At 36.4% G+C, this 26,739-nt stretch overlaps 1 protein-coding gene and 1 pseudogene across 4 annotated transcripts in view; one reads left to right on the top strand and one right to left on the bottom strand.

The window, feature by feature from the left end:
- The window catches only part of ADGRV1 (adhesion G protein-coupled receptor V1), a 530,856-nt gene that overhangs the window by 188,469 nt on the left and 315,648 nt on the right, over positions 1 to 26,739 (top strand). For all 4 annotated transcript variants that reach the window (XM_041752702.1, XM_041752703.1, XM_041752704.1 and 1 more), the window contains 9 exons: positions 1,582 to 1,821; positions 3,085 to 3,234; positions 4,532 to 5,005; positions 7,373 to 7,516; positions 11,213 to 11,387; positions 12,191 to 12,326; positions 14,380 to 15,488; positions 19,207 to 19,324; positions 20,231 to 20,402. In XM_041752702.1, the coding sequence (XP_041608636.1) occupies positions 1,582 to 1,821; positions 3,085 to 3,234; positions 4,532 to 5,005; positions 7,373 to 7,516; positions 11,213 to 11,387; positions 12,191 to 12,326; positions 14,380 to 15,488; positions 19,207 to 19,324; positions 20,231 to 20,402 (2,718 nt within the window). The remainder of the gene's footprint in view (positions 1 to 1,581; positions 1,822 to 3,084; positions 3,235 to 4,531; positions 5,006 to 7,372; positions 7,517 to 11,212; positions 11,388 to 12,190; positions 12,327 to 14,379; positions 15,489 to 19,206; positions 19,325 to 20,230; positions 20,403 to 26,739) is intronic.
- On the bottom strand, positions 18,002 to 18,152 carry LOC121490312 (annotated as a pseudogene).

Genomic DNA, 26,739 nt, shown 5'->3' with positions numbered 1-26,739 from the left:
TTGGAGGGGAGGGCACAGGATAGGTCAGAGAGGTCAGTAGGTGTTTGATCATAGAGACTTTCCCAAACCAGATTAAAGAAGTGCTCGCTTTGGCAGCACATAATACCAAACCAGATTAAAGGGCATTCTAAGTGCAAATAGGATTCCATTAGAGAGTTTGAAGCAGGGGAATGGTGTTGATGTCACTGGGTTGCCATTTTAAGTAGCTCACTTATGACTGCTGTGGGGGAAATGGAATATCGAGAAGCCAGATTAGAAGCAGGGGGGCAACTAGGAGGGTCTTGCCCTCTGTCATCCAAGGCACAGCTGACAGTGGCTCACATGTGTGGAAATGGGACGGGGAGAAGTGAATAGACATTGAGCATGTTTTGGAGGAAAAATTGGGCTAGTGGAAGTCGAGGGAAAGAGGAATCAGGAATAACTGCCAAAATTTTAGTTGAGCAACTGAGTAAATTATAGTGCCCTTTACTGAGACCTGCAGAAGCTTGGGGGAGAATCAGGATTTCTGTTCGGTCTTGTTAATTTGAGATGGCTACTGGACATCCCAGTGGAGGGCTGAGTGCATGGGGGAATGTGTGAGGATGGGTTGTGGGGAGGTCAGAAGCTGCTGACACATGTGGAGGCATTTGAAACTATGTGGCTGAAGGAGTGGTGATAAGGGGTGTGAGAGATGCAGCCTGAAGTCCTGGGCTGCCAGCATTTAACTATCTGAGGAAGGAGAGCTAGCAAAGAAAATTGAGATGTAAAGGCAAAAGGGAAGGTGTACAGAGGCCATGAAAGGTAGGATGCTGTGTTTTAAGAAAGAGGAAGTGATCAGCTATCCTCGATGCTGATGAAAGATAAAAGAAGCAAAGCAAAATCCCCAGTTTTCTTTCCTTGTGGATATGAAAAGTGTATAATTTTATATTATAGAAATATTTAAAATGCATTTATTGTAAAATTTTGTTTCTTATAACAATTTATAAAAACTTATGTTCATCTTGCTCTAAGAGTTTATTTAAGTATATTTAGAAGCAAGTGCACACTCAGCAGATTTTTCATGTGGTTTTATTGTCTTACGCAAATAGTTTTTGATTGACAGAGCCTGTGCATACAGCAAGACAGTGTTGTACTCATTTTTTAAGTTTGTATTTCTCTAATATATGTATATTTAAAATATGTGCTTTTACATTTTTATTTTCCTGTGTGGTGACAAATTACCATGTATTCATACGTTTCTTATCCATGAAAACTGATATCCTGTAAGTATGTAGTTTATATTTGCAAATATTCATATTTTTAAGAAGATGAGGAATTCACTGACAATATCTTAAAATAGTTTTCATGTGTATATATATGTATATATATTTTTTTCTAATACTACATATCCTACAAAGTAATTCTTTGTTTAAAATTGATTATTTCTGAGGCACCTCCCTGGCTCAGTCAGTAGAGCCTGCAGCTCTTGGTCTTGGGGTTGTGAGTTTGAGCCTCACATTGGGTATAGAGATTACTTTTAAAAAATTTTAAATAGATGGACAGATAGATGATAAAAATAAAATAAAATTGATTACCTCTATTAAAAATACAAACACCCTGCAGGTGAACTGGGTGATATTAGGACCCAATTCTCAGGAAGCCTTACCACCACAGAACAGAGACATTGCAGACCCAGTGAGTGGGTCCTTCTATTTTGGAGAGGGAGAAGGTGGTGTGAGAACCATCACTCTGACAATCTATCCTCATGAAGACATTGAAGTCGAAGAGATTTTCATTATTAAACTTGACCTTGTGAAAGGAGAAGCTAAATTAGACTCCAGAGCTAAAGATATTACAATAACAGTAAGTCTAACTTAATTTTTTGCACAAAATTTTAGAGTAATGGATTTATCAGAAGATGCATTTTACATTTGTTGAAACTCCTTGGGCTTATGATGAATTGAAAGTTATAAAACCAAATGAAGTCATAATAATTCCTATGGGCCAGACTTTCTGGTTATTATGTTAGTTTATTATATAGCCTGATTTTTGGTCATTACTCTTCAAAGGACTTTCATATAGTGATAAATACTTATTTTCCGCTCTGTGAAAATCTGGTGTTTGGAGAATATTTTCACACTGTCAGACAGAAGTTATTTGTTATATCATCCTAAACGTCAGACATCTTTGCCATGAAAGTGCATAAAAGTTATTAACTCAGTCACAAGTCAGATTGTTGGAAAGAAGAATGGTATTTGTTCAATTCACACAGTGATGTGTTGGGTCAAATCTGAATCGAGCTTATTTGATATGAATGAACCATTCAGTCCATCAAGGGTAGGAAGTGCCGGGTATCAGAGCTACTGAAAACAATGCAGAGAAGTGCTCTTTTTTTTTTTAAGTTTGGAAAATACCCTAGTTTGGGAAGAGGGAGAAAGGGAAAGTTTGATTTTAAAAACTTGGCTCACATGTGTATGATGGTCAACAAGTCCAAAATCCACAGTGCAGGCTACTAAGCAGGACGGTCAGGAAAGACTTGCAGTCGTGATCATGAGTTTGGATTTTGGGGAATAGGCTGGCAGACCGGAAACTCCGGCAGGATTCCTAAATTGTAATCTTGAGGCAGAATTCCTTTTTCTCTGGAATTTCTTTTCTTTTCACTAAGGGAAACCTTAGTGTTTGCTCAATTTACTGGCTGAGGCTGACTCACAGTATCAAGGGTAATCTCTTTTACTTAAAGTCAAATGACTGTAAGTATTAATCACATCTACAAAATACCTTCACAATGACAAGTGTTTTACTAAACAATTAGCCCTGGTTATGTGAAGGAAACATGAAGCAAATCAAGCCAATTTCAGGCAGTGACATATTATCCTTTTGAGACCTTACAAATTAGTTTTCCAGACACTCCTTTTGTCGTTGGGGAATAAGAACCTACTTGTTTTAGATGACAGTCGGTGTACTAAAGAAGCTTTTGAAAAATCAGGTAGCTAGGCAGATGAAATTCAAGTATTATTCCTGTGTTTCTTTCATTTCTTCAGCTTATCCGTCTGTTGATGTGTTGGGTAATGTAATTTCATTTAGAGTTGTTATACACATTATTCACTCTGTTGTCTCTATTTTTAGATACAGAAGTTTGGTGATCCAAATGGGGTTGTTCAGTTTGCTCCTGAGTCTTTATCTGAGAAGATCTATTCAGAGCCATTGGCTCTGGAAGGGCCCCTGATTATTACTTTCTTTGTCAAAAGAGTCAAGGGCATTTTTGGAGAAATTACGGTATCGTGTTTCATTTGATTTTTAAGTAGTGTAACAATTTGCCTGACAAATGTGGTTGTGAAGGACAGAGAACTATGTGTTCTGGTAAAAGTTTTGAAAGTGACATGAGTTGCAGACAGGTTGAGAAGATTCATTTCAGTACCTTTGGGTTCTCCAGACAACACAAACCTCTCTTTCTAGATTCAGCTACACTTAAGAGTGAAAAGATCTTCCTCACACTTAATCATGAAGAGTATATGACTGAACTATTTTGTATTTCCTTGTTTGCTATAACATTTAACTTTTCCTCCTTCAATCCTTCAATGATTTTTGTAAATTGCTTAATATCTTCCTCAAGGCTTTATTTCTCAGTATAGATTTATTGGTTTACCAGCTGTTTTTTAGCAGGTTACATTTGCGTGTATATTGACATAGAATGTTTGGGAATGTTTTTGTAAATCATTGAGATATCTGTCTGACAGATCAAGGTTATTTGTTTGCTGGCAGAAATATATCTTTATGGGTTACAAAATATCTTTATGAATTTAACCCTTTTCCTGTATTGTAGATTAACTGATACTTCCTCAGTGGAAGCTTTTTGGTTAGGAGCCCAAAAATTCTTGGAAAATAATTTTTAATTCTTGAAATCTTGTTGATACTCCCTTTTTGTTAAAAGGAAACAAAAACAAATTACAATATAAAGCATCAGATTATCTACTCACTTTTTACCTTCAAGTATTGTCTGTGGTTCAGATACCTATCAAATATGTATTCGGACCTTTTGAAGGTATTTGTGGAACTGCCTTTTTTTTAAAGATTTTTAAAATTTATTTATTCATGAGAGGCACAGAGAGAGAGAGAGAGAGAGAGAGAGAGAGAGAGAGGCAGAGATACAGGCAGAGGGAGAAGCACACTCTATGGGGAGCCTGATGTGGGACTCCATCCCTGGACCTGGGAGCACGCCCTGAACCAAAGCCAGATGCTCAATAGCTGAGCCATCCAGGCATCCCTGGAACTGCCATTCTAAAGTTAATTTTGCTTTGCTTTATCTCTTCAAAATATGCTATTATTTCAGAAGTAGGTGAAGTGAGATTTTGTAATCTATTGTCCTACAAATTGCATACATTAGCCTGAAAGAGTTCATATACTTTTGTGATGCTAATGTCATTCCTCCATACTTTCTAAACTATTTGGGGCTTTGAATATAATGACAGGCAATTAGAATTTATTTTTTGTATATTATAGAGGAAAAATAAAGGATTTTGATTCAATATAATGAATTATGTGACTTTGTTGGATTTTTTTCCTTTTATTTTAGGTTTACTGGGAAATAAGCAGTGAGTTCAATATTACAGGAGACTTTCTTTCAACAAAAGGATTTTTCACTATTGCTGATGGAGAGAGTGAAATGAGCTTTGATGTTCATTTGCTACCAGACGACACACCTGAGATACAAGAAGATTATGTGATCCAGCTTGTTTCTGTAGAGGGAGGAGCAGAACTCGATCCAGCACAGTGCATCACACGGTTTTCTGTTTCTGCAAATGATGACCCACATGGAGTATTTGCTCTATATTCAGATTACCAGTCAATCTTTATTGGGCAAAACCTTAGTAGATTTATCCAAATTAATATAACCCGGCTTGCTGGAACATTTGGAGATGTTGCTGTTGGATTTCGAATCTCATCTGACCAAAAGGAGCAGCCAGTTGTTACTGAAAATGCAGAGAGGCAACTGGTAGTCAAAGATGGTGCCAGATACAAAGTGGACATGGTGCCAGTGAGGAGTCAGGTTTGTATCATTTCTTCTGTCTCCTGATCATTCCAACAAAACTCCTTCATGATCAGCTTATAGTCTTATTGAGATATTTAAATGTAATCATAGAAATGCATAATAATTATTGGATGATACATGTGCAGATTGTAAATGAGTTAAGTATATTCCCATTTAGAGATAACATATTTTTGTCTCAGTGGTATCAGGCTCTTATGTATTACTTATGCCTATTACTCTGTATTCTTTGACTCAATGCCCTGACCCTGTTGATTAATTTCTAACCTCCATTTCCTATTTATGAAAATTTTCAAGGCTGGAATAAAGATTGCAAAACTGGGGAAATAAAAGACTGTAAAACTGGGGAAATAAAAGATTAATTTAACCAGAATATGATTGTATTAAGTCTCATTTACAAATTAGAGTTTTTAAAAAAAATGCAGTGTGCTTGAATTATGTACCTTGAAACATTTTCCCATATATATCTATGTAACATTACCCTCTGAATGCATTCAGAAATTTAAAACTGTTAATGAATAGCAGAGGACATTCCTTTAGCTTCTCTAGGAATAGCTTTGTATTATTCTATAGTGAGATTTCATTTGACTATAAGACATGCTACAGTGAAGATCTGATTATTCTGTTACTTTAGTAAGCGATGTGAATAGTATAAAACTATTCTCATGTTGTGTATAGGAAAACCAAAATATGTGATGTATATACTAGATGGACTAAAACCCTTGATCTGCCTAACTCTCAGACCATGTCCTGTAGTGAATGGTGCCTGGACCATTTTGAAGGATGCTAATCCTCTAATTATTTCCTTTTCAAAGCTGAATGGTATACAGTTAACCTTGGAGCAATGCAGGTTGAACTGTGCAGATTCACTTTTACATTTGGGTTTGTTTTGGCAAATGCAGGACAGCACTATAAATGTATTTTCCCTTCCTTATGATTTTTTAAATAACATTTTCTTTTCTCTGGCTTACTTTATTGTAAGAATACAGTAACAAAAACAACTTCTAAAATATGTGTTAATCTACTGTGTTATAGGCTTCTGGTCAGTGGTACACTATTAGTAGTTAAGTTTTGGGGGAGTCAAAAGTTACACAGATATTTTTTTCCTTCTTACTAATAGCTCAGTCTTCAAAGAGCAATGCAGTATATCTGGAGCATGAAGGAAAAAGGGAACTACGGAAAGAATCCTCCCCTTGATTTATGCACATGTCACACCTTAGCAGCCCAGTTAGTGAACTGCATGGGCGAACGGTAGCTCTAGAGGAGATGTGGAAGGCACATATTTGAAGTGAGGACACTGATTTATTTCTGTTTCCTTAGCACTTGATCTGTGAGTCTTGTTCAGTGAATGTCACTTTGCAAAAATGAAGATTGATTGAATGAATGAAACACCTGTTGTCCTCATGTTACAAAACATTTGAAACTATTACAGTACATATTTTGTACATTTGGAGGGCTTTGGTGTATGTTTAAGTACATTATATTTAAAAGAAGAACAGAGGGACTCCTGGGTAGCTCAGCAGTTGAGCATCTGCCTTCAGCTCAGGGCGTGATCCTGGGATTCCCGGGATCGAGTCCCACATTGGGCTCCCTGTGAGGAGCCTGCTTCTCCCTTTGCCTGAGTCTCTGGCTCTCTCTTTCTGTGTCTCTCATGAATAAATAAATAAAATCTTTAAAAATAATAAAAGAAGAACAGACTCCACAAAAATGGTTATTTTTATGTTTAATAAAGATGTATAGTGTTGTTAGTATTATCCAGGTTATGGGATACATTGGGGGATTATCCATTATCTATAACAATGTTTCTATGGGAATATATTTTTTCAATTTCAAAAAAAGTTAGGGTAACATTAATTTTTAAATTATTGAGTTAGATTTGAAAACTTAAAAAATTGGCAGTCTCTTTTGTTAGTAATTTTTACTTATCCAAAATATTCAAAGGTATCAGTTACCTGAGTCGTTATCCATTTTGAGTAAATCTCATTGGAGTATTTAGTTACTCCCAATGAAGAAAAAAGTGAGTTTTGCTGATTTTAGGACCTGACTCTATCCCCCAGTGAGCTGTTTCATTCCTATGGTACATGATTCTATTACTAACACTGCTTCTGTGATTCTCATCATTCTCAAGGCCTTTGGGGACACATGGAGGATTTGCAAATTTGTGGTTTTTACGTTCTATCACTCATCACCCCACGGTCTTCATACTGCTGATTTGTTTTTATAACCTGAGGGGAAAGGCATATATTGATGAAACTGTACAAAAGTACCCTGAGGCAGTGCGCTAATGACTCACATCAAATGTCAGTATTTTTCTCTGAAAATTATTTTTTTACTACTAAAAATGTCATTGATATTGTTTGTTTATAGGTCTTCCTATCCCTGGGCTCTAATTTCACCTTGCAGCTGGTGACTGCGATGCTTGTCAGTGGACGTTTCTACAGCATGCCAAAAATTCTCCAGGAAGCAAAATCCGCTGTCCTTCCTGTCCCTGAGAAAGCCGCCAATTCTCAGGTAATTGGTCCTCAGTGTGGGACCATCCAGGAACCACTAGAGGGCAGCTTTTCACAGAAAGGACTAAAAAGATTCTTAGACATAAAATTTCTCAAAATTACTATTTCCTTAAATCAATATCAAAAGTAGACATGAATACATTATATGAAAATAATTTGCCAATTTTTGACATTTTCATTTTTGAAGATTTAGAAATTATCTGTCCCATGGTGTCTGAATATAAGAATTTTTAAAATAATGGTCACTTAGAATCAAAATCTCCAGGGTTTTTTTTAGGTTTATATTGAATATTTAATATTGAGGTATTTTATGCTAAATAATTAAAATTAGAACAAAACATCAGTTAATATTCCATATTTTTTCATTTATTAATATTGTGATTATTTGTCTTTCATTTTTGGGACTCTTTTTACCATGATAAGTTTGTGTTGGTGGAGATAAATGCTAGTGATGAAATCCTGTGACATGATTGCCCCTAAATGTTTGAATCTTCCACCAGAGTTCAATGTGGGAAAGATTGCTTCCTAATCATTTCATAAGTTCACAAAAGAACAAAGAATAACTTGAGGCTTTACTTCCTCTGTAGGCCGATTCTGTCAAAATGGAACAAGACAGGGCTGTTGTCTCTGTCTCATGGTAATGTGTGTATTTTTGAGACCATGATGAGTTAACATTGCATCATGTTCTTTCAGATGGGAGCTCCTTCAGCTTAAGGCAGGCCTAGCCCAGTATGTGGATGTGTAGTCTACGTAAATGATAGCCAGGTCTGGCCAGAATCTTGTGTAATAGGAGCTTTGACCGTTAATGGTATGCTCTTCAGAAACTCCCTTCTGGGCTGCTTCTCCACAGGGAATGGATTTGCTTTGCTCCCTGAATGGAACTCATCAGCGTTAAAAATAACTGAGAATAGTGAGTTTTCTTTCTTCTGCATCTCATCTGTTCAAGAGGGAATGGAGGAATAGAACTTTGTAATATTTTGAAGTTTTGCTGTCTTCTTTTCACTCATATATAAATCATTGTAAAAAAGGATTCCTTTCAACATGAACCGTTCATTTAGGATAGCAAAAAATTCCTTACTCTTTGTCCATGCACATGATCACATGTATCACCGCAAAGGGAAAGATTGGGTCCAGTCATGATGTATTCCTTTCCTTGGTGGATGCTCTGTACTCCTTACCAGTATTTGTGTGTGTGTGTGTGTGTGTGTGTGTGTGTGTGTGTGAGAGAGAGAGAGAGAGAGAGAGAGAGAGAGAGAGAGAGAAATGTAGCTAGGACACTTCAAACAGCCTCTAGCCATGTATCAAGAATTATCTTAGATATGCCAAAGGTTCAGACAATTGATAAGAAGAAGCCTCACTTCAGTTTGGTTATTAATTGAAGTGAGGCTTCTTCTTATCAGATAATTCTTGATACATGGCTAGAGGCTGTTTGAAGTGTCCTAGCTACATTTCTCTCTCTCTCTCTCTCTCTCTCTCTCTCTCTCTCACACACACACACACACAATTATTTCCTATTTTATTTTATTTTTTTTTTTTTTAAATTTTATTTTATTTATTTATGATAGTCACAGTGAGAGAGAGAGAGGCAGAGACACAAGGCAGAGGGAGAAGCAGGCTCCATGCACCGGGAGCCCGACGTGGGATTCGATCCTGAGTCTTCAGGATTGCGCCCTGGGCCAAAGGCAGGCGCCAAACCGCTGCGCCACCCAGGGATCCCATTATTTCCTATTTTAACCCACAGATGTGAAATATAGCATATACTTGAGCAATAATACCACCAAGTGTAGAAGAAAGAAGCTAGTTGAGAAAGAGCTCAGAAAATGTGTGATTAAGAAATATATTAAAAAGATGGTCTAAATAATTGGACTGAGCAAAACATATCTCTTAAATAAGAATACTCCAGACTTTTTAAAAGAGAAAACATTTTTTTTCTTTTCTGTGATTATAAAACATCATTATAAATCTTAAATAGTTGATGGAAAAATATGTTTTTAAAAAGTAAAAAATCACCCTAAATTCCAATACATAGAAATAGCCCCCATTAACAAAAATGGCCTCTGATTTATAAATGTCAATAATTTTTCTGTTTTTAAATAAAGATATATGTTAGGGGTGCCTGGGCAGCTCACTTGGAGAAGCATCTGACTTCGGCTCAGGTCACGATCTCAGGGTCCTGGGTTTGAGCCCCACGTGGAGCCACACATGGGACTCCACACTCAGCAGGAAGTCTATTTGTCCCTCTCCCTCTCCCTCTGGTCCTCCCCTACTCATGCTCTTTCTGTCTCTCTCTCTCAAATAAATAAATAAAATCTCAAAAAAAAAAAAATAAAAAAAAAAAAAGAAGAAGAAGCCTCACTGTAGTAGGGAATCTAGGCTGGTTTCAGGTTGAAGTTTCGTTTTTGTATTTATTTATTTATTTTTTTTTCCTGTCTGTCACTCCAGAAGCTATCTTCACTTTTCTGCTACTTTCCATTCCAATTTAAAATGGAGAAAATGAGGGGCACCTGGGTGGTTCAGTCGGTTAAGCATTCAGCTCTTGATTTTGGCTTAGGTCATGAATTCAGAGTTGTGGGATCTGACCCCACATGGAGGACCCCACATGGAGCCTGCTTAAGATTCTCTCCATCTCCCTCTGCCCCTCCTCTTTCCCTTTCTCCCTCTTTTCTCCCTCTTTCTAGAAAAAAAAGAAAGAAAAAAAAGAAAAGCTAAAAAAAGAAATGGGAATACTAGTCTTAATATAGAACCGTCAGTCATATGGTATCCCAAATTATAGATATTAGTACCAAAAGAGGTAAACTGAGTTATGCAAGTCACAATATGAAGCCAGGAATCTAATTTTATTTTTACTCATTGGCCAGAACTTATTTCATCTATAAATCATTTATAAATCACAGGGTTCCCTGAGAAAGTTACCCTTAAAACAAAATCTTACTTGATACGGATAAAAAGGTGTTTATTTTTAAAAAATCTTTGGACGTTGCTGGTCCTCCAAAAAAAAAAAAAATAAACTGAATCAAAGAGCTGAAAAGAACCATAATAGAAAATCTAGTTCTGGTGCTTATTTTATAAATGAAGATTTTATTGTTATATCTTAGAAAGAAGTCAGATTTCAGTTACAGATAAACCAGGTTCTATAAAAACCCACAAACAAGTCATATTAAAATGCCATTTTTAATCTTTTGCTTTTGTTATAACCATAATTGCATTTATCTTTTTTGGATATTATAAATTCAAAGGATTACATTTTGATAAAAAAAGATATAAACTATAATCAGAATTTTTAAAAGGGATAAATTTCCAAGTCTCAGATGTCATTTTGTAATTGAATCTATTTTTTTTAATTGGAGTTCAATTTGCCAACATTTAGCGTAACACCCACTGCTCATCCCATCAAGTGCCCCCCTCAGTGCCCGTTACCCCGTCACCCTCATCCCCCGCCCACCTCCCTTTCCACCACCCCTTGTTCATTTCCCAGAGTTAGGAGTCTCTCATGTTCTGTCTCCCTTTCTGACATTTCCCACTCATTTTTTCTCCTTTCCTGTTTATTCCCTTTCACTATTTTTTATATTCCCCAAATGAATTAATCTATTTTAAAACAAGAAAATATGTTATGTAAACAAAGTTGGCTTTTAACTCACTCTTCAGAAAACAAGAAGCTTTAAGGAGAAACAAATATTCTAAGCATGTTTTTCCTCAGGTTGGATTTGAATCTACTGCTTTTCCACTCCTGGACATCACTGCAGGAACAAGCCAAGTTGTGATTTCCAGGAGAGGCACGTATGGCTCTCTCATGGTTGCCTGGGTGGCTGGATATGCTCCTGGATTAGAAATCCCCGAATTCATTGTTGTTGGCAACATGACCCCAAAACTAGGTGAGTTGTAGTTTTTCTAAGATCTACCCTGTAGAACATATAGATGTGTGATCGGCCGCTAATTTTCTTGGCTCATCCTTACTCTGGGTAGTAAACTGCTTGTTTTCTAATACAGTGCTCCCATATTTTAGTGATCAGAGTCCAGTCGAAAGTTGGAAACAGAGATTAGATAATGGACTCAATCTGGAAAGTCTCTGAGGGGCAAGTAAAACAAAGGGAGCATTTCAGAAGCAGTAATGGTGGTATTACAAATGCTTGAATCAGAAACCAACTTATATGAGAAAGGAAGGAGATTGAGTCACACAGTCTACTTGGTAAAAATGGGATTCTTTATTCAGTCAAATTAAAAACTCATATGTCACTTGGAAAAAGTGGTCACTAAGCAGGCTACTCTGTTGATATACTAGGAGTTTGTTAAAAGTAGTTCTAAAAACCTAATTTGGCCCATACAATGATTTGAAAAGATATACCTTTGTATTCAGTTACATGTTCACCTGAATATTTCTGACAATAGAACGGCTGTGGCTTCATCTCCTTTGTTTTTTAATTATACCATGAGCTCTGTGTCCGTGAGATGCAAATGTTAGATGATGTGACCACTACTGTGCAAAATAGATAGAAATTGAAGGTGAAATTTTAATGGAGAGGCCTTTCTTTAAGTTTACTTACCCTTCTCCCCAACTTTTTAAATGTGTAACCTTTTTTGGACTGATATAAAATTTTGGAAAAGACTGTATTTTACTACATATTTAAGAGTTGAATCCCAATGTAAGAAATAATACCCTTCTCCTATTCCCTTTCAGGGAGCCTTTCATTTTCCCATGGAGAACAAAGTAAAGGAGTCCTACTGTGGACATTTCCCAGTCCTGGTCAGCCAGAGGCCTTTGTCATTCACCTCTCAGGAGTGCAGAGCAGTGCCCCTGGTGGGGCTCAACTTCGGTAAGACCAACTTGAGTTTCAACCAACAAAGTCTCTGAGGAATAATCTGGAATTTATCACTTGAAACAGAAGAAGACACAAGGATCACTTTGCTTGAAGCAGATGCGAAAACAGTTTTAGTGTAGAGCAACACATGGCCTGCATGCCAAAGATGCCACAGAGGGAGAGACTAAGTTTCATAGAGTCACCACCACTCTTTGCTTTTTTTTTTTTTAAGATTTTATTTATTTATTCATGAGAGACAGAGAGAGAGAGAGAGAGAGAGGCAGAGACACAGGCTGAGGGAGAAGCAGGATCCACACAGGGAGCCCGACGTGGGACTCAATCCCGGGACTCTGGGACCACACCCTGGGCCGAAGGCAGACGCCCAACCACTGAGCCACCCAGGCATCCCACACTGTTTGCTTTGAAGAGCATTCTCTCTGACCTCTCACTCAGTAGTGTTGGTCTGGAGTAACATCTCCAGTAAGAATCATGATGGCAAAGTCACCTATTACTAAAGGACTCTGTCTTTTAAGAATTTTCTGGAAAATACCTAATTTTCAATTAATAATAAGAATAGGCATTACAGGAGTAATCTGACTTTACCAGTAGCTCCTCTGAGTTTAACTTAAATCAGTATATTTGCAGATAAATGTGTCCCAGCCAAAAGCAATTTACTTTTCTCATACCTGGGATGGGTTTAGATTATACGTATGCCATTTAAAAAATGTTTGGCCACAGAATGTATTGCTGGGTAACAAATCTAAATGCCTTTAGCAACAGCAATAGTTAATAGTTTTATGGTATTTACCCTAGGCCAGACATCCCTTTAAGATATAGATAGATATAGATATAGATATAGATAAAATATAAAAGATATATATATAAAAATTCATGTGTACATATATAATTTATATTTATTTGTTACATGTGTCTTATATATATTTTATGTGTATATACATTTATATATGTTTACTATTACTCTTCACAACACCCATATGACATGGTTACGATTATTAGTCCCATTAGAGAAAAAAAACCTCACTGGTAGATATATAGCAGACATAGCATCACATAGTTAATAAGATTGGGACTGTGATTTGAACCTAGGCTACTAGTCTACTGCCTGAGCTCTTAGCCACTATACTATGTGCTGAGTGATGGATGCTTGACACTAAAGAGTGATGGGCTCTGGTGTGTCCTGCCTAAAAGATTAAAAAAGCTGATTAAAAACAGATTTTATTTTTTTTTAATTTTTATTTATTTATGATAGTCATACAGAGAGAGAGGCAGAGACATAGGCAGAGGGAGAAGCAGGCTCCATGCACCGGGAGCCTGACATGGGATTCGATCCCGGGTCTCCAGGATCGCGCCCTGGGCCAAAGGCAGGCGCCAAACCGCTGCGCCACCCAGGGATCCCTAAAAACAGATTTTTAAAAGCTGTCAGCCAAAGAAAATACATCTGTGGCCTGAATTCTGTTGATGGGCCACCTGTATTAGCTCTCTTGCATAGCTATTGATTCCCAACAAAACTCCATAGAGAAAAGCTAAGGATAAATCACTGAATCATGGATGTTTCTTCAAATTCATATGTAAAATTTTAGCAACAGTTGTGTGAGAGAATACTTCCATTACTGGTCACCTGGAAGAAGCAAGGATTTTGCATCTAATAGAGACAACTATTTCTATTTGGTAGATAAGAAATTCTGGCTGACATCCAGGGATCTTGATTTTTTTTTGGCTCCCTGTGTACTGATCATAAGAGAGAGCCTGATATTTCAGATTCTTGAGAGAGCTTCTTTGGGATAAACTGGAGAAAGTGACTAGAGACCTATAAGCTTTTCACTGTGCTACAACTTGTCAGGGCTTGTCACCTACAATTGCAGCTTCTATTCTTACATTTTGTGTGTTCTTGTATATTTATCAGTAAGTAGTAGGGTTTTAGGGAATTTGAAAGGGCAAGACATTCTCATGAGAAGCACCTTAAATATCTGACAAATGAATCTCTACAATAGTATTTCTGTTTTTTTTTTTAATCATTTCTTTCATGTTTTTTTTTTTTTTTTTCCAGATCAGGTTTCACCTTTGCTGAAATTGAACCAATGGGAGTCTTTCAATTTTCCCCTAGTTCTAGAAATGTCATGGTGTCAGAGGATACAGAGATGATCAGATTATATGTCCAAAGACTGTTTGGGTTCCATGGTGATCTTGTTAAAGTTTCCTATCAGACAGTTGCAGGAAGTGCAAAGCCCATGGAAGACTTTGAGCCTGTTCAGAATGGGGAAGTACTCTTTCAAAAATTTCAACCTGAGGTTGATTTTGAAATAATCATTATTAATGACCAGCTTCCCGAGGAAGAAGAAATTTTTTACGTTAATCTAACTTTAGTCGAATTTAAAACATTGCAAAGGTTTGATGCCAGTTGGAGGCCACGCCTGAATCTAGATTTCAGCGTAGCATTGATCACAATTTTGGATCATGATGACCCGGCAGGAATGGGTATTTCTTTCCCTAAGACAACTGTGGCTGTAGCAGTTGACACAGCTCTCATTCCTGTAGAAACTGACTTCTCAACCATGTATCCTGACACAGTCAAGATGACAGCTGTTCCACAGCCCACCGAAATGGTTGCCATCATTACCGAGGCCACCGGTGTATCTGCCATCCCTGAGAAACTTGTCAGCATTCCTGATACATCTACCTTGTCTGAGAAGCCTGATGTGGCACTTATGACTGCAAATGTTTCCATCCATGGGACATTTAGTCTTGGGCCACCTATTGTTTATGTTGAAGAAGAGGCGGGAAATGGTACATTTAATACTGCAGAAATTCTTATCCGAAGAACTGGTGGGTCTACTGGCAATGTCAGTATAACAGTTAAAACTTTCGGTGAAATATCTGCTCAGAAGGAAACAAATGCATTGCCCTTTCATGATATCGATGGAATTTCCAACCTAACGTGGGCAACTGAAGAAGAAGATTTTGAAGAACAAACTCTTACCCTTACGTTTGTGGATGGAGAAAGAGAACGTAAAGTATTGGTTCATATTGTGGATGATGATGAGCCTGAGGGGCAAGAATTCTTCTACCTGTTTCTCACAGACCCTCAAGGTGGCGCACAGATTGTGAAGGGGAAGGATGACCATGGATTTGCAGCTTTTGCCAGGGTTGTTATTACAGGTATAGCTCTAGAGTAATGGAGGTAAAAATGTGTTCGTGCTACAGAATCTGTAATAATATTATTCTGTCTTAAATTTAATTTGAGAGCCTGAATGACTTGAATCACTCCTAGTTATTTATTAAAACATTGTTTTTTGTGGCACAGACCCATAACATGAACTCATGATATTGCTCTGAGGCACCAAGCTAGAATTTAATGCACTGTAAATGTCACTTAACTCAGAGCCAGTTAAACAATCTATAAAATTTATACTTTCACAATATAGGGAAAACCTTAAAAATGCTTAAGTCCATGTTCTTCCTCTGGAAAATATTTAGTTATCGAAATGTATGACTGCCTATCCTGTTGTGAAACCTTATTCTGAATTTCCAAACCACTTTCAACATTCTATCCCAAAATCTAAGTCTCATTATTAGGAAATTCTTCCTTTATGTTGGGGAGTAGATTAAAACCATTTTCTTTGGGTCTCCCTTTGAACCAGTGTTGGTTTATATAACTTTTTACTCTTGGGTGTATATATTGCAATCACTTAAAAATTCAATGAGTTTTTAAAGAGTTCCTTGTGTATCTTATAAAATATTCCAGTGATAATTTTTAGTTTTTCTCTGAAACCATTCTATATTTCTTAACATGGTTTAGCTCAGCTTGTCAGTTCCCTAGAGTATTGACAAAGCCATCTTATGATTCTTACCTACTTTGCTCTTTTTAAAATATTTATTTTTTTAAAAAATTATTTATTTATTTATTCATGAGAGACAGAGAGAGGCAGAGACACAGGCAAAGGGAGAAGCAGGCTCCCTGTGGGGAACCTGATGCGAGACTCGATCCCAGGACCCTGGGATAATGCCCTGAGTTGAAGGCAGATGCTCAGCCGCTGAGCCACCCAGGCTCCCCTGCTCTGTTCTTTGTTTATAAACATTTGTGAATTTTATATACTGCTTTAAAGTTTCAGATGACACCATGATAAAATAATGTAGTGGAAAGAAAACAAAATGTCATGAAGCCTTTATTTATGGCCCAGATCAACCATTAATTGGGAGACTTGATGAAATCATTTCGTGTCTCCTCTTTATGTTTCTCTTTTATAAGAGGAAAATTTTAGAATAAACATCTTTATGGTCTACTTTTAGGATTTGATGCCTTCTCCTAGAATTTTCATTTTATTCAGCCATTCAGTAATAATTCAATCACAGTTTTGCAATTGTTAACTTCCATTTATACCCAGCATCATTACATTTATATTATCCAACAAATTTATACCAGTCAAAATTGTTATTTATTCCTTTTCCTCCAGTTTATTGAGTATTGTAAACTCTAATTCTATTCTCCAAGTTATCTACTGATTTTGATTCACATTAGCTAAATGCCACCTATATTTTTCTATTAAAATTATTTTGACACTCAACAATCTCCTTCCCCATTCCATGGGCATAGATATTTAATTGTAGTTACTTGAATTCAACAAGGGGATGACACTCAGAATGTTTAGCATCTGTTTTGGCAGAGGCACAGACCAGTCAAAATGATTGCTGGAGGCTCCTTGCTATCCTGAGCATTACCCATTTGTTATTGGGTTGTGGGGAGACCTTGTAGTCCTGGTTATGGTGATAGCAGAGGGTTCTTTGACCACTCAGGAAAGCAGCTGTTTGCCAATTGGAATGGAAGTGTACTGCATTAAGTATGGCATACCAATACCAATGCATACCAATGGGGCATGCCAATATCATCCCAATGTGGCATACTAGAACCTTCCCATATATCATCCCCAAGCCTAAATCACCAGGCAAATAGTCAGTAGTTTGAGCCTTGATGAGGTAGGTACTCTAATGTTTACCTTTCCTACATAAGGTACATCGATGACACACAGATGGCGAATGATGGACTTCATACTTCCCTCTTAATGTCATATGATGTAATTTACCTATAGCACATTTGCATGGTAATATACTCCAAGTTTCCTTATTTGTATTCTCCTCTCCTGGATTTTTTTTTTTAGATTTTATTTATTTATTCATAGAGACACACACAGAGAGGCAGAGAGGCAGAGACACAGGCAAAGGGAGAGGCAGGCTCCATGCAGGGAGCCTGACGTGGGACTCTATCCCGGGTCTCCAGGATCACACCCCAGGCTGCAGGCGGCACTAAACTGCTGCGCCACCAGGGCTGCTGGTCTCCTGGATTTTTAACGTAGTATTTAGTATTTCCCTCTTAACCACATCATTAATTTTTCCCATTCCTCTTATTTGTAGCTAATCTTCATAGTCTTTTCACATTTAGATTTTAGAACTAACTTTCAAAATAATATCAGGAAAAAATAGTTTAGTTTTAGGTTTGATCATTAGCACATTAGAAATCTTGATTCATCTTACTAGAATATTGACATCAAATTTATTATTATAGATGTGGTAAGGGAGGTATTATGTTCAATAGAACCAAGCTGAATGCTACTACACGGAAAAGAAACTGCTTATGCTTGTGAGAAGTTTCTAACCTGTTTGGAGAGACCAAATTCCCACAAAAATGACAAGGAAACAATTGCTGCAGAAGGAAAAAGTTGATGGCAGGTTCTGATGCAGGGCTAAGAAGTGATCATAGTTTTCAATTAGCAATAATCGTGCCTCTGATAAACCTCATTAGCTACAATACTGCCACTGCGCAAAGCTAAGAAGTGATCCTAGTGGTTAGTGGGTGAGGATGATGATTGGCACTCTGGCTGCAACAAGGCCCACATGAGACTCCAGGCCAAAGTGGTTCATCACATGCATGTCCCTAATTAATAGGTTCCACATTTACTCAAAGTTCAGACCCACAGAGCAGGCCCTGGTGACTACTGGCTCCCTGCCATCGTGACCCTTAGATGGTTTCCTGTTTCCTTATCTTGACCCCTAACTTCAGAGTTTCTGTCAGAACCTTAGCAGTCAGGTTTTGAGATGATGGGTGCAAGTGGTTTTTGAAGCTTATAGCTTTGGACTCATTGCTTGTAGGATCACTTTGCAAAACTGGGCCACCAAGATACCAGAAGCCGCAGGAACTGTTTACTGGCATTTCTCTAGTCTGAGAAGCTAATTTATGAGCTGCCAAAGATTTGGAGTGACTAGATCAGTGTAGTGTGGGCAGTAGGTTTGTTCCAGTTTAAACATGATTGGTAGTGTAATGGTGCATGTAACTCAAATGTTTCTTTTACTAAGAAACACTTAGGAGCTCATTGATTATTCTGTTTTTCCCTGGGGCAAATAATGTGTAACATAAATGCTCTTATAGGAAGGTAAATCAGTTAAATAGAGTTCATTATTCAGTCAGTATTCATGAAACCCTTATAATATGCTGGGCACTGCTCTTGATACTGAGGAGATAGCAGTAAATAAAAACATTTGTACTCTGGTAGGATATACTAACTTCAAACAGTAAGCGTGTGTAAAACGTGAAGGACTATCAAATATAAAATAGTCTCATAAGAGACAGATGAGTATGTATGTCATTGTGGGAAAATAGGATTTGATGTTTTCTTTCTCCTAGCCTAATGTTCTCAAAGTTGGCTACCTTGATATTATAATTTCACTTCCACTCTATTTTTAGTATAGATCTTTAAAAATTGTAACTTGCCCTACTCACTTGTGAATTTCTCACTTTTATACTATCTGAGCTGGAAATATTAGTGAAGCACTGTAGATCTTTTAAAGACTTAAGCGTATTGTAACCCTCCATTTTTCTTCCCAGGGAGTGATCTTCACAATGGAATCATAGGATTCAGCCAGGAGTCCCAGAGTGGACTGGAGCTGGGTGAAGGAGCTAATAAGAGCAGGCTCTATCTTACTGTCACAAGGCAACCAAACAGGTATGTTGATATATATGTAGAAGATGTAACATCCTGTGTGTGTATATATACAGTATCTTAAATTCATAAAATGCTAGAGACAAGAGGAAATGCTATTAGAAAGTCATGTGAAATTTGGTATGTCAGTGTTGAGATGCTCTAGTTCTTTATCTATGGTTTAACATACTTGGATAATGAGTATAACCTAGGGCCACCATGAGTATTTTGTACTTTGTGAAGTACCATACAGATGTCAGATTATATAAATCATCACTTCAGCATATTTACTATTCTCTGATCATGCTGCATATGTAACTGTTCAATATTAGGGAAACTTGAAGCACCAAAATTTTGCTTGCAACTTAATACTCTACAGCACACGTCTTCTGAATGCTCATCACAGATGTGCATGTGGTGTGCACCCATGTACATGGATATAAATCTTTTCCATTTTGGGTATAAGTTCTCTGGAAATGTAGGTCATCTCTTGCCCTTTATTTTTATAATAACAACCATTTTTAGCAGCAGTGTGTTTAGAAGAATTCTTGACAAATGAGGAGCGTTTACTTGAAGGCAGGGGTACTCTATAATTTTTATTATCAAATTCCAGATACACAATAGGCATAGTAGGCAGAAAAGTATTCTTGTTTCTACATTCTTGATACATAGTATTTTAAGAAATACTCAGTATTGAACTCAGTGTGGTCAAAGAATGCCACATTATTGCTGGCCTTAATTAATTTCTTTTTTTTTCTTTTTTTTTTTTAGTTTTTTCTTAATTTCTTAACTGTAATGAGGAAAATTGGTTATTTTCAGCATTATCAGTAGTCAAGGAAGTGCTGTGCTTTGGGTGAAGAAGTACAGTTAAGCACAGTGCTGACACATTCTGCATTAGACACATTTGCATAGGTTTTGCTTTGTTCCTAGGGCCTTTGAAGATGTCAAGATCTTTTGGCGAGTCACATTTAATAAAACTGCCACCATGCTCAAAAAAGATGGTGTGGACTTGATGGATGAACTTCTGTCTGTGTCAGGGGCCACAACATGTACAGTGGGTCAAACAAAATGCATGATCACCATTGAGCTCAAACCAGGGAAGGTAAGAAATGATGATGAACTGTATTTTCAACTTCTAATTAAATTTTTTTGGAATTAGTAATTTTAAAGTCATTTTATTGAAAATTACATATTGGTTATATGGAGATTCTCTGTGTCTCGCCTAGCCATCTTACCTGAATTTCTTCTCTGGATAATAAACTTAAGACTTACAAAGTATTACATTGTGAATTTTTTAGTAAGCTCATCAGTTGCACAGTTAAAAAGTAGTGTTATATGCCAGTTATATCTCAATAATGATAAAAAAAAAACCTATCAGTTTTCTCCATTTCTGTTTCTTGTCATTTGCAAGACTTTTCCTGTACCACGTGCTCATTGGGTGAATGATTTCTTAAGTTATTTTCAGCCAGATTAATATCTCTGGAAAAAAAAATCTCAGGTTTCTCTGAATGTTTAATCATATGTTCTTATTGTACCCATAGTTCTAGCCAAATCATACTGTATCTGTAGACTTCATCTATAGAATGAAAGTTGTCTCATTCTTTATTCATATATAGTTAGAGAGTTCAGTTTTGATCTACCAAAAAAGAACTGAGGCCATGCTTGGTGAGTGTTTAGATAAATTGTCTATGCATTTATATTGCACATGGAACTTAGGAGGATAAGCATGCTCCTGTCTCTCCATGGGAATCTGCATTATTCATGTGGTATTAGTCACTGATGACTTACCAGAGCTAAAGTCATTTAGTAATGTGTGTGACCTTTTTCTTTAATGTGATAATCTAATGCCTAAGGAGCACTCAATGGTATTTTTTCTTTGCTACTTAATTTATTAAACTCAAATATTTAATACAGAAACTAGCCATAATATTATGATATTTCAGAGGTACCATGTTTTCTTTGTCCATGCCAGATACTTTATTTATTTATTAATGGCATTAAGGATTTACTGGTTATTTTTTTAGTTCTAGTAGTGGTATCATGGATATATATATATATATATTTAAAATTTTTAAACTTAAATTCAAAAATTCAATTTATTAACATAATGTATTATTAGCTTCAGAGGTACAGTTCAGTGATTCATCAGTCTTACATAATACCCAGCGCTTATCGTATCCTGTGTCCTCATTAATCATGCCAGACACTTTAAATAGCAGAAAAAGCAGGCACAAATACAATTAATTCAAAACATATAATTATGCATAAATCCATTCTAAATAACAACATTATAAATTTACTTTTTTTCTTTTTTTTCCTACTTATTTTTTAACTTTCTGAGGATTACTCTACCAGTTATATTGATCTTCTCTAAGGTTACAGTAATACTTATTTTCATACCTCCCTAGAATTAAAATAATTTTATTGGTTCCAAAAGAGAAATAATACATATTTCAGAAGGTTGCATAGTCTTGGTTGTCACTACTTTGTTCTTTGTTTGGGTTATGGGTCTTGGTTCTTGTCTAAAGTCATTTCAAATGAAAATTGCTGGTTATCTGGTTGGGATCTATCTTAGAACTTCACTTGTTATATCATTTTTTTTCAAGTTTATGCCTTATAGGTTGATTTATATTTTTAAACACCATGTGTTTTCTCTAGAATGATTTGTTCTTTTCTTTTTTTAATATAATTTGTTCTTTGAACTTTGCTGTGTCAGCTTTACATTAACCATTGCCCTGTTACTTTAGAACAGGGAGCTGGCCTACTAGAGGTATTAGAAATATACACCTGCCTTGCTAGTATCTTGTTATATTTGGGAAGGCAATCTAGATGCTTCATCGTATAAAAGATAAGATAACAAATCTGTGTTCTTAGTACACCTCTTTTAGCTCATCTCTTCTATGACACTGGAACATGCGGTTGTGTAATCTTTCAACTTGCGTGCAACTACCAGCATTCTTTCACTTCTGACTTGTTTTCCTCTTCATTCCTATGTGTTTCATAGGTCATAGTAATTTATTCTTTTTTTTTTTAATAGTAATTTATTCTTGGTATAGTTCTTAACTTTCTAGGAATTATTATTTTACTCACAATGTTAGCTCCTTCCTATTTACATATAAAAAGAATGTTTTTTGTTCTTTAATAAATGAATGCATACTTAATCATGTTAGCTAGCCCTCTTCTTCACATTAATATTAATAAAATATTAAGTACATACTATTGTATTTACAGTTTTCATTATAACCACTTTTTATACACTACCATAACTTTTCTCCTTTAAGTACCATTATAGACTCAAATTCAACTAATTTTTTCAATTAAAAAATTTTTATTTTTTATTGACACACAATACTACATTAGTTTCAAGTGTACAACATAGTGATTCAACAAGTCTATATGTTATACTATAGCATCATAGCTATAGTATAACAAGTATAGCATCATATAATGTTATTATGGTATCATTGACTATATTCCTTAGGCTGTGTCATTCATCCCTGTGACTTGTTCATTCCATAACTGGAAGCCTGTATCTCCCACTTCTCCACCCATTTTGCACATCCCCCCACCTCTGCCTCTCTGGCAACCACCAGGTTGTTCTCTGTATTTATGGGTCTGTTTCTGTTTTTTGTTTGTTTGTTTATTCATTTGTTTTGTTTTTTAGATTCCACATACAAGTGATGACATAATAGGGTATTTGTCTTTCTCCGTAGGACTTAATTTTTTTAGCATCATATCATCTAGGACTATCAATTAATTTTAATTATTTACTGAATAGCTTTCTTTTTCCTACTCAAATAGCCATGGCATGGCCACTGAAAGCCCTATTAAGGTGATCTTTTGTCTTTTCATATTACTTTAAAACTCTCTGGAAGTATTTTTGCTTTATAGCAATAACATATATGTTCCATAGCCATCCTGATTTTTCTTAAGACATCCAATCAATTACTGTCCAAGGAATTTATTTCTTTCACCAGAAACAGTTTTAGAAATCTAAATATATGCTCTAGATAGGCATAGAAGTTGATGGTTGGCAAAGGTGCTGTGCTATAGATCACCTCGGTAGTGATAGAGCTAGGAAATAAATTTTTAAAATATTAAATTCCCACTGAGTTTTTTCTAATTTAACATGCTATCTTTAGCATATTTTACTTTTCTTGAGAAGTAATTTCATTAGCTGCTAATACTTTTCTATTGCACTGAAATTTCAGTATTCAAAACATTTGATGATATTATTCTACTTGAAAACATTTAAATCCTCCTCTAGGCATTTTTCAAATGATTTTGTGACTTCAACCCCCAACAACCTCATGTTTTCTAACTTTCTCTTAGGGACTAATCAAAATGCCACTTCCTCCATCATGCCTCCCCTTATATCTCCAGTTGGAATTCTTTTTTTTTTTTCCTGTGAGAGAGAGAGAGAGGGAGCATGAGAATGAGAGGGGCAAAGGGAGAGAGAGAGAGAGAGAATCTTAAGCAGGCACCACGCTCAGTGCTGAGCCCAGTGTGGGACTCTATCTCAGAAAACTGAGGTCATGATCTGAGCCAAAATCAAGAGTTGGACACTTTACCAACTGAGCCACCCAGGTACTCCTGGTACTCCATTAGAACATGGTTTTTATTCATCTTTACATTCCTCCCATCATCTTTCTCCAACACAACAAATATATGTTGCATATTTGGAGTTATTGACAATTCTATTGTGCATTTTATTTATTATTTTATATATTGTGCATTAATTCTGTTGTGCATTTTATCACAAAAAGGATTTTGGATGAATTAGAATCTTGGATGGATCTCACTAGACTTAAAATATCTATCTCAGACACTGTTGTCAACCTTATAATTGTAAGAAGAAAGAACTTTTGAGATCAAAGTCAATTCAGTTCTACATTGCAGCCTTTTGCTGACTCGGTTCTAGTAAGGTGAGACTAGTTTGTATTTAGAGATAAAAATGATTTTCATGCAGTGGAAATGTCAGAGACAGGGGGAAAAGCAGTCTCCCTCCGGGTAGCCCCTTATGGGATTCGATCCCAGGACCCCTGGCATCACGACCTGAACCAATGGCAGACGCTCAACCACTGAGCCACCCAGGCATCCCTGTACTTTGTCTGTTAATAGCTGGGAAGGCAATGAGAGCAAAATGCTTTGAAAATTAGCTGCTTCTCAGAATGCAGAAGAAAACTCAACTCTATGATTTGAGCATTATATTAGAAAGAGAAATAAGAGGTAAAACCTAATTCTTTTTCTTACCTAACTGAAACCACTTAGATATAGGTTTAGCAGCATTTCCCCAGTTAGGAAAAAGGATATGTGCATATCCTACAGTTAGCATCCTACATACTTCCCACCACATTCTCTTAATCCATAATGATAGTATCTAGAGCTTCTTTTGGTATCTCCTCCCCGTAGGGCAAGTTCAGAGGAAGCAGTCTCTTCTCCCATCCACAACTCTACCCAGCCTATTTTTCCCTTCCTTTCAGCTTCTCTAGGACCATCTCTGATTAGCTCTTTATTTTTCCCTCTGCCTCCTGCAAGTAGACACTCCCTTTAAATAAGATTAAAATGCAACTTTTCTTTCAGGATCTTTACCTATACATAAAAAAAAAAAGGCAAAGTACAGGTAAGAGTAATATACATTCAGTAAGAGGAACTTTTTAAAGAAGGAAGAAAGCTATAGTCCTAGAAGAATGAAAAATATTTTTCACAAATGTATTGTAAGCTTTTAATATGCATTTTAACACCTCACATTTTGTGACTAGAAGGAAACATCACTTTATGATGTTTCAAATTCTTCTTTTATGTCTGATTAAACTGATACTTAGAGATATAAATGAGACTGGTTCCATGGCCATGTCCTTTCATAGTAGGCTTTGAGAGATTATTTGGAGGTCCCAGCTGACCTAAGAACCATCTCTTCATTTTTACATAAAGTAAGGGCTTCAAGGATCCTGAACTTATTCAGGGAAGTGGTGGTAAGAGCTTGGACTCTGATGATAGAAGACTTAGTTCAAATCTTAGCTCTTCTGCTAGTTAGCTGAGTGACATGCTACAGGTTGCTTAGCCTTCCTGAGCCTTCTGTGTTTGATTGGGTTAGTAACAGCGTTCACTGTTAGATTAAATGAGGTAATGAATGAGAGGAGTTGCTTGGACAGTTCTTAGAGGGAGTTGCCCCTTCATAAGAGAGGGTTGTATTACTGTTATTTAGGGTGGATGGGAATGGAGCCTAAGGCAATTCAGGGGCTTGAGCAGTTGCTACATTAACACTTAGTGGTTAGGGAGGGAGTCACTACAGCCCAACAACGCAACACAGCAAAGACAACACGTTCATCCATAGAATGACATCACTGATTAATGGTGGTTTCTAATAGCTTCAATCCAGTCTCCCAACGTTTGACATAAAGTTCTTCTACTCTGTCATATGTCCAATGACTATTTTCATTTTGAAGTTACAAAGAATTTAGGTAAATTTCCTCAGTCAGCTACTTGGCCAAGATTAGAACTTGTCTTTTGAATTCCAGACCATTTCCCCTTTCTCTGCTGCTTTATTGAATGGTTTTATATTAGCAAAATGTGTAAAAGTGATAGTGAATTAACTTAGGAGGCATACTCTTAACCCACAAAATCTGTTTAAAGTCAACAGATTACTAAAAATTTGCTGCAAATATTTTAAAAAAATATTTAAGATATTATTTTATTATTACTCTGTCCGCTTCTGAGCAGATGTAGGGCTGTGAAAAATAATTATGTACTAGTTGAGCAAAAGCTCACCCTGGAATGCTTCTGACCTAACCAGGAAAGGAACTTATGGCAGTTAAACATGAAATGGGTTCTTGTGAAGTCTCCAAGTCATGTTGAAGTCTAGGGAGGTGCAGATATGATCTGTGAGTTTTGATTTCCCAATAAGATTCAGACATATTGTTGGAATATTTTGTTATAAGATTCATTTGTCTCTAGTCTGAATATGTGTTGGCACCCATCAATGTGCTGTTCAGTTTTAGATGATTCTTTGCTGAGATTATAACATTTTCTTTTGACTCTGAGTTTTTATAAGTAACGTTCTAATCATCATCACAAAGGGAAGAAATATTTCACTGGAAAATAAAGGCAAGCTTCTATGTTGCAATCTACTGTGCTGACATCCTTAGTTACATGAAATTACTGTGAATTCAAGCTCACTTGGCCTTTAGGGAATAACAATTCCTGAAGACGTTGACTATACTTTCCTCGTGTTTTAGTTCATTGTATCTGCCGAATTTAGTTTCTCAAAAGTGAAAAGAATACTCTCCATATTTCAGTATTACGGAGAGTTGATCAGGAAAAGTACAGAATGATATGTGCCATGGAGAAGCCAAATATATTTCTTCAAATAATAAAATGAAATTAAGTTCATTTACTGTTTGACTAAAATTCGACTTACCCTTGCATGATATTAAAGT

Source organism: Vulpes lagopus, chromosome 4, assembly GCF_018345385.1.
Source record: "Vulpes lagopus strain Blue_001 chromosome 4, ASM1834538v1, whole genome shotgun sequence".
NCBI lineage: Eukaryota > Metazoa > Chordata > Mammalia > Carnivora > Canidae > Vulpes > Vulpes lagopus.
Note: the sequence above shows the minus strand (reverse complement) of the source record. Positions and strands in the feature narration are given on the sequence as shown.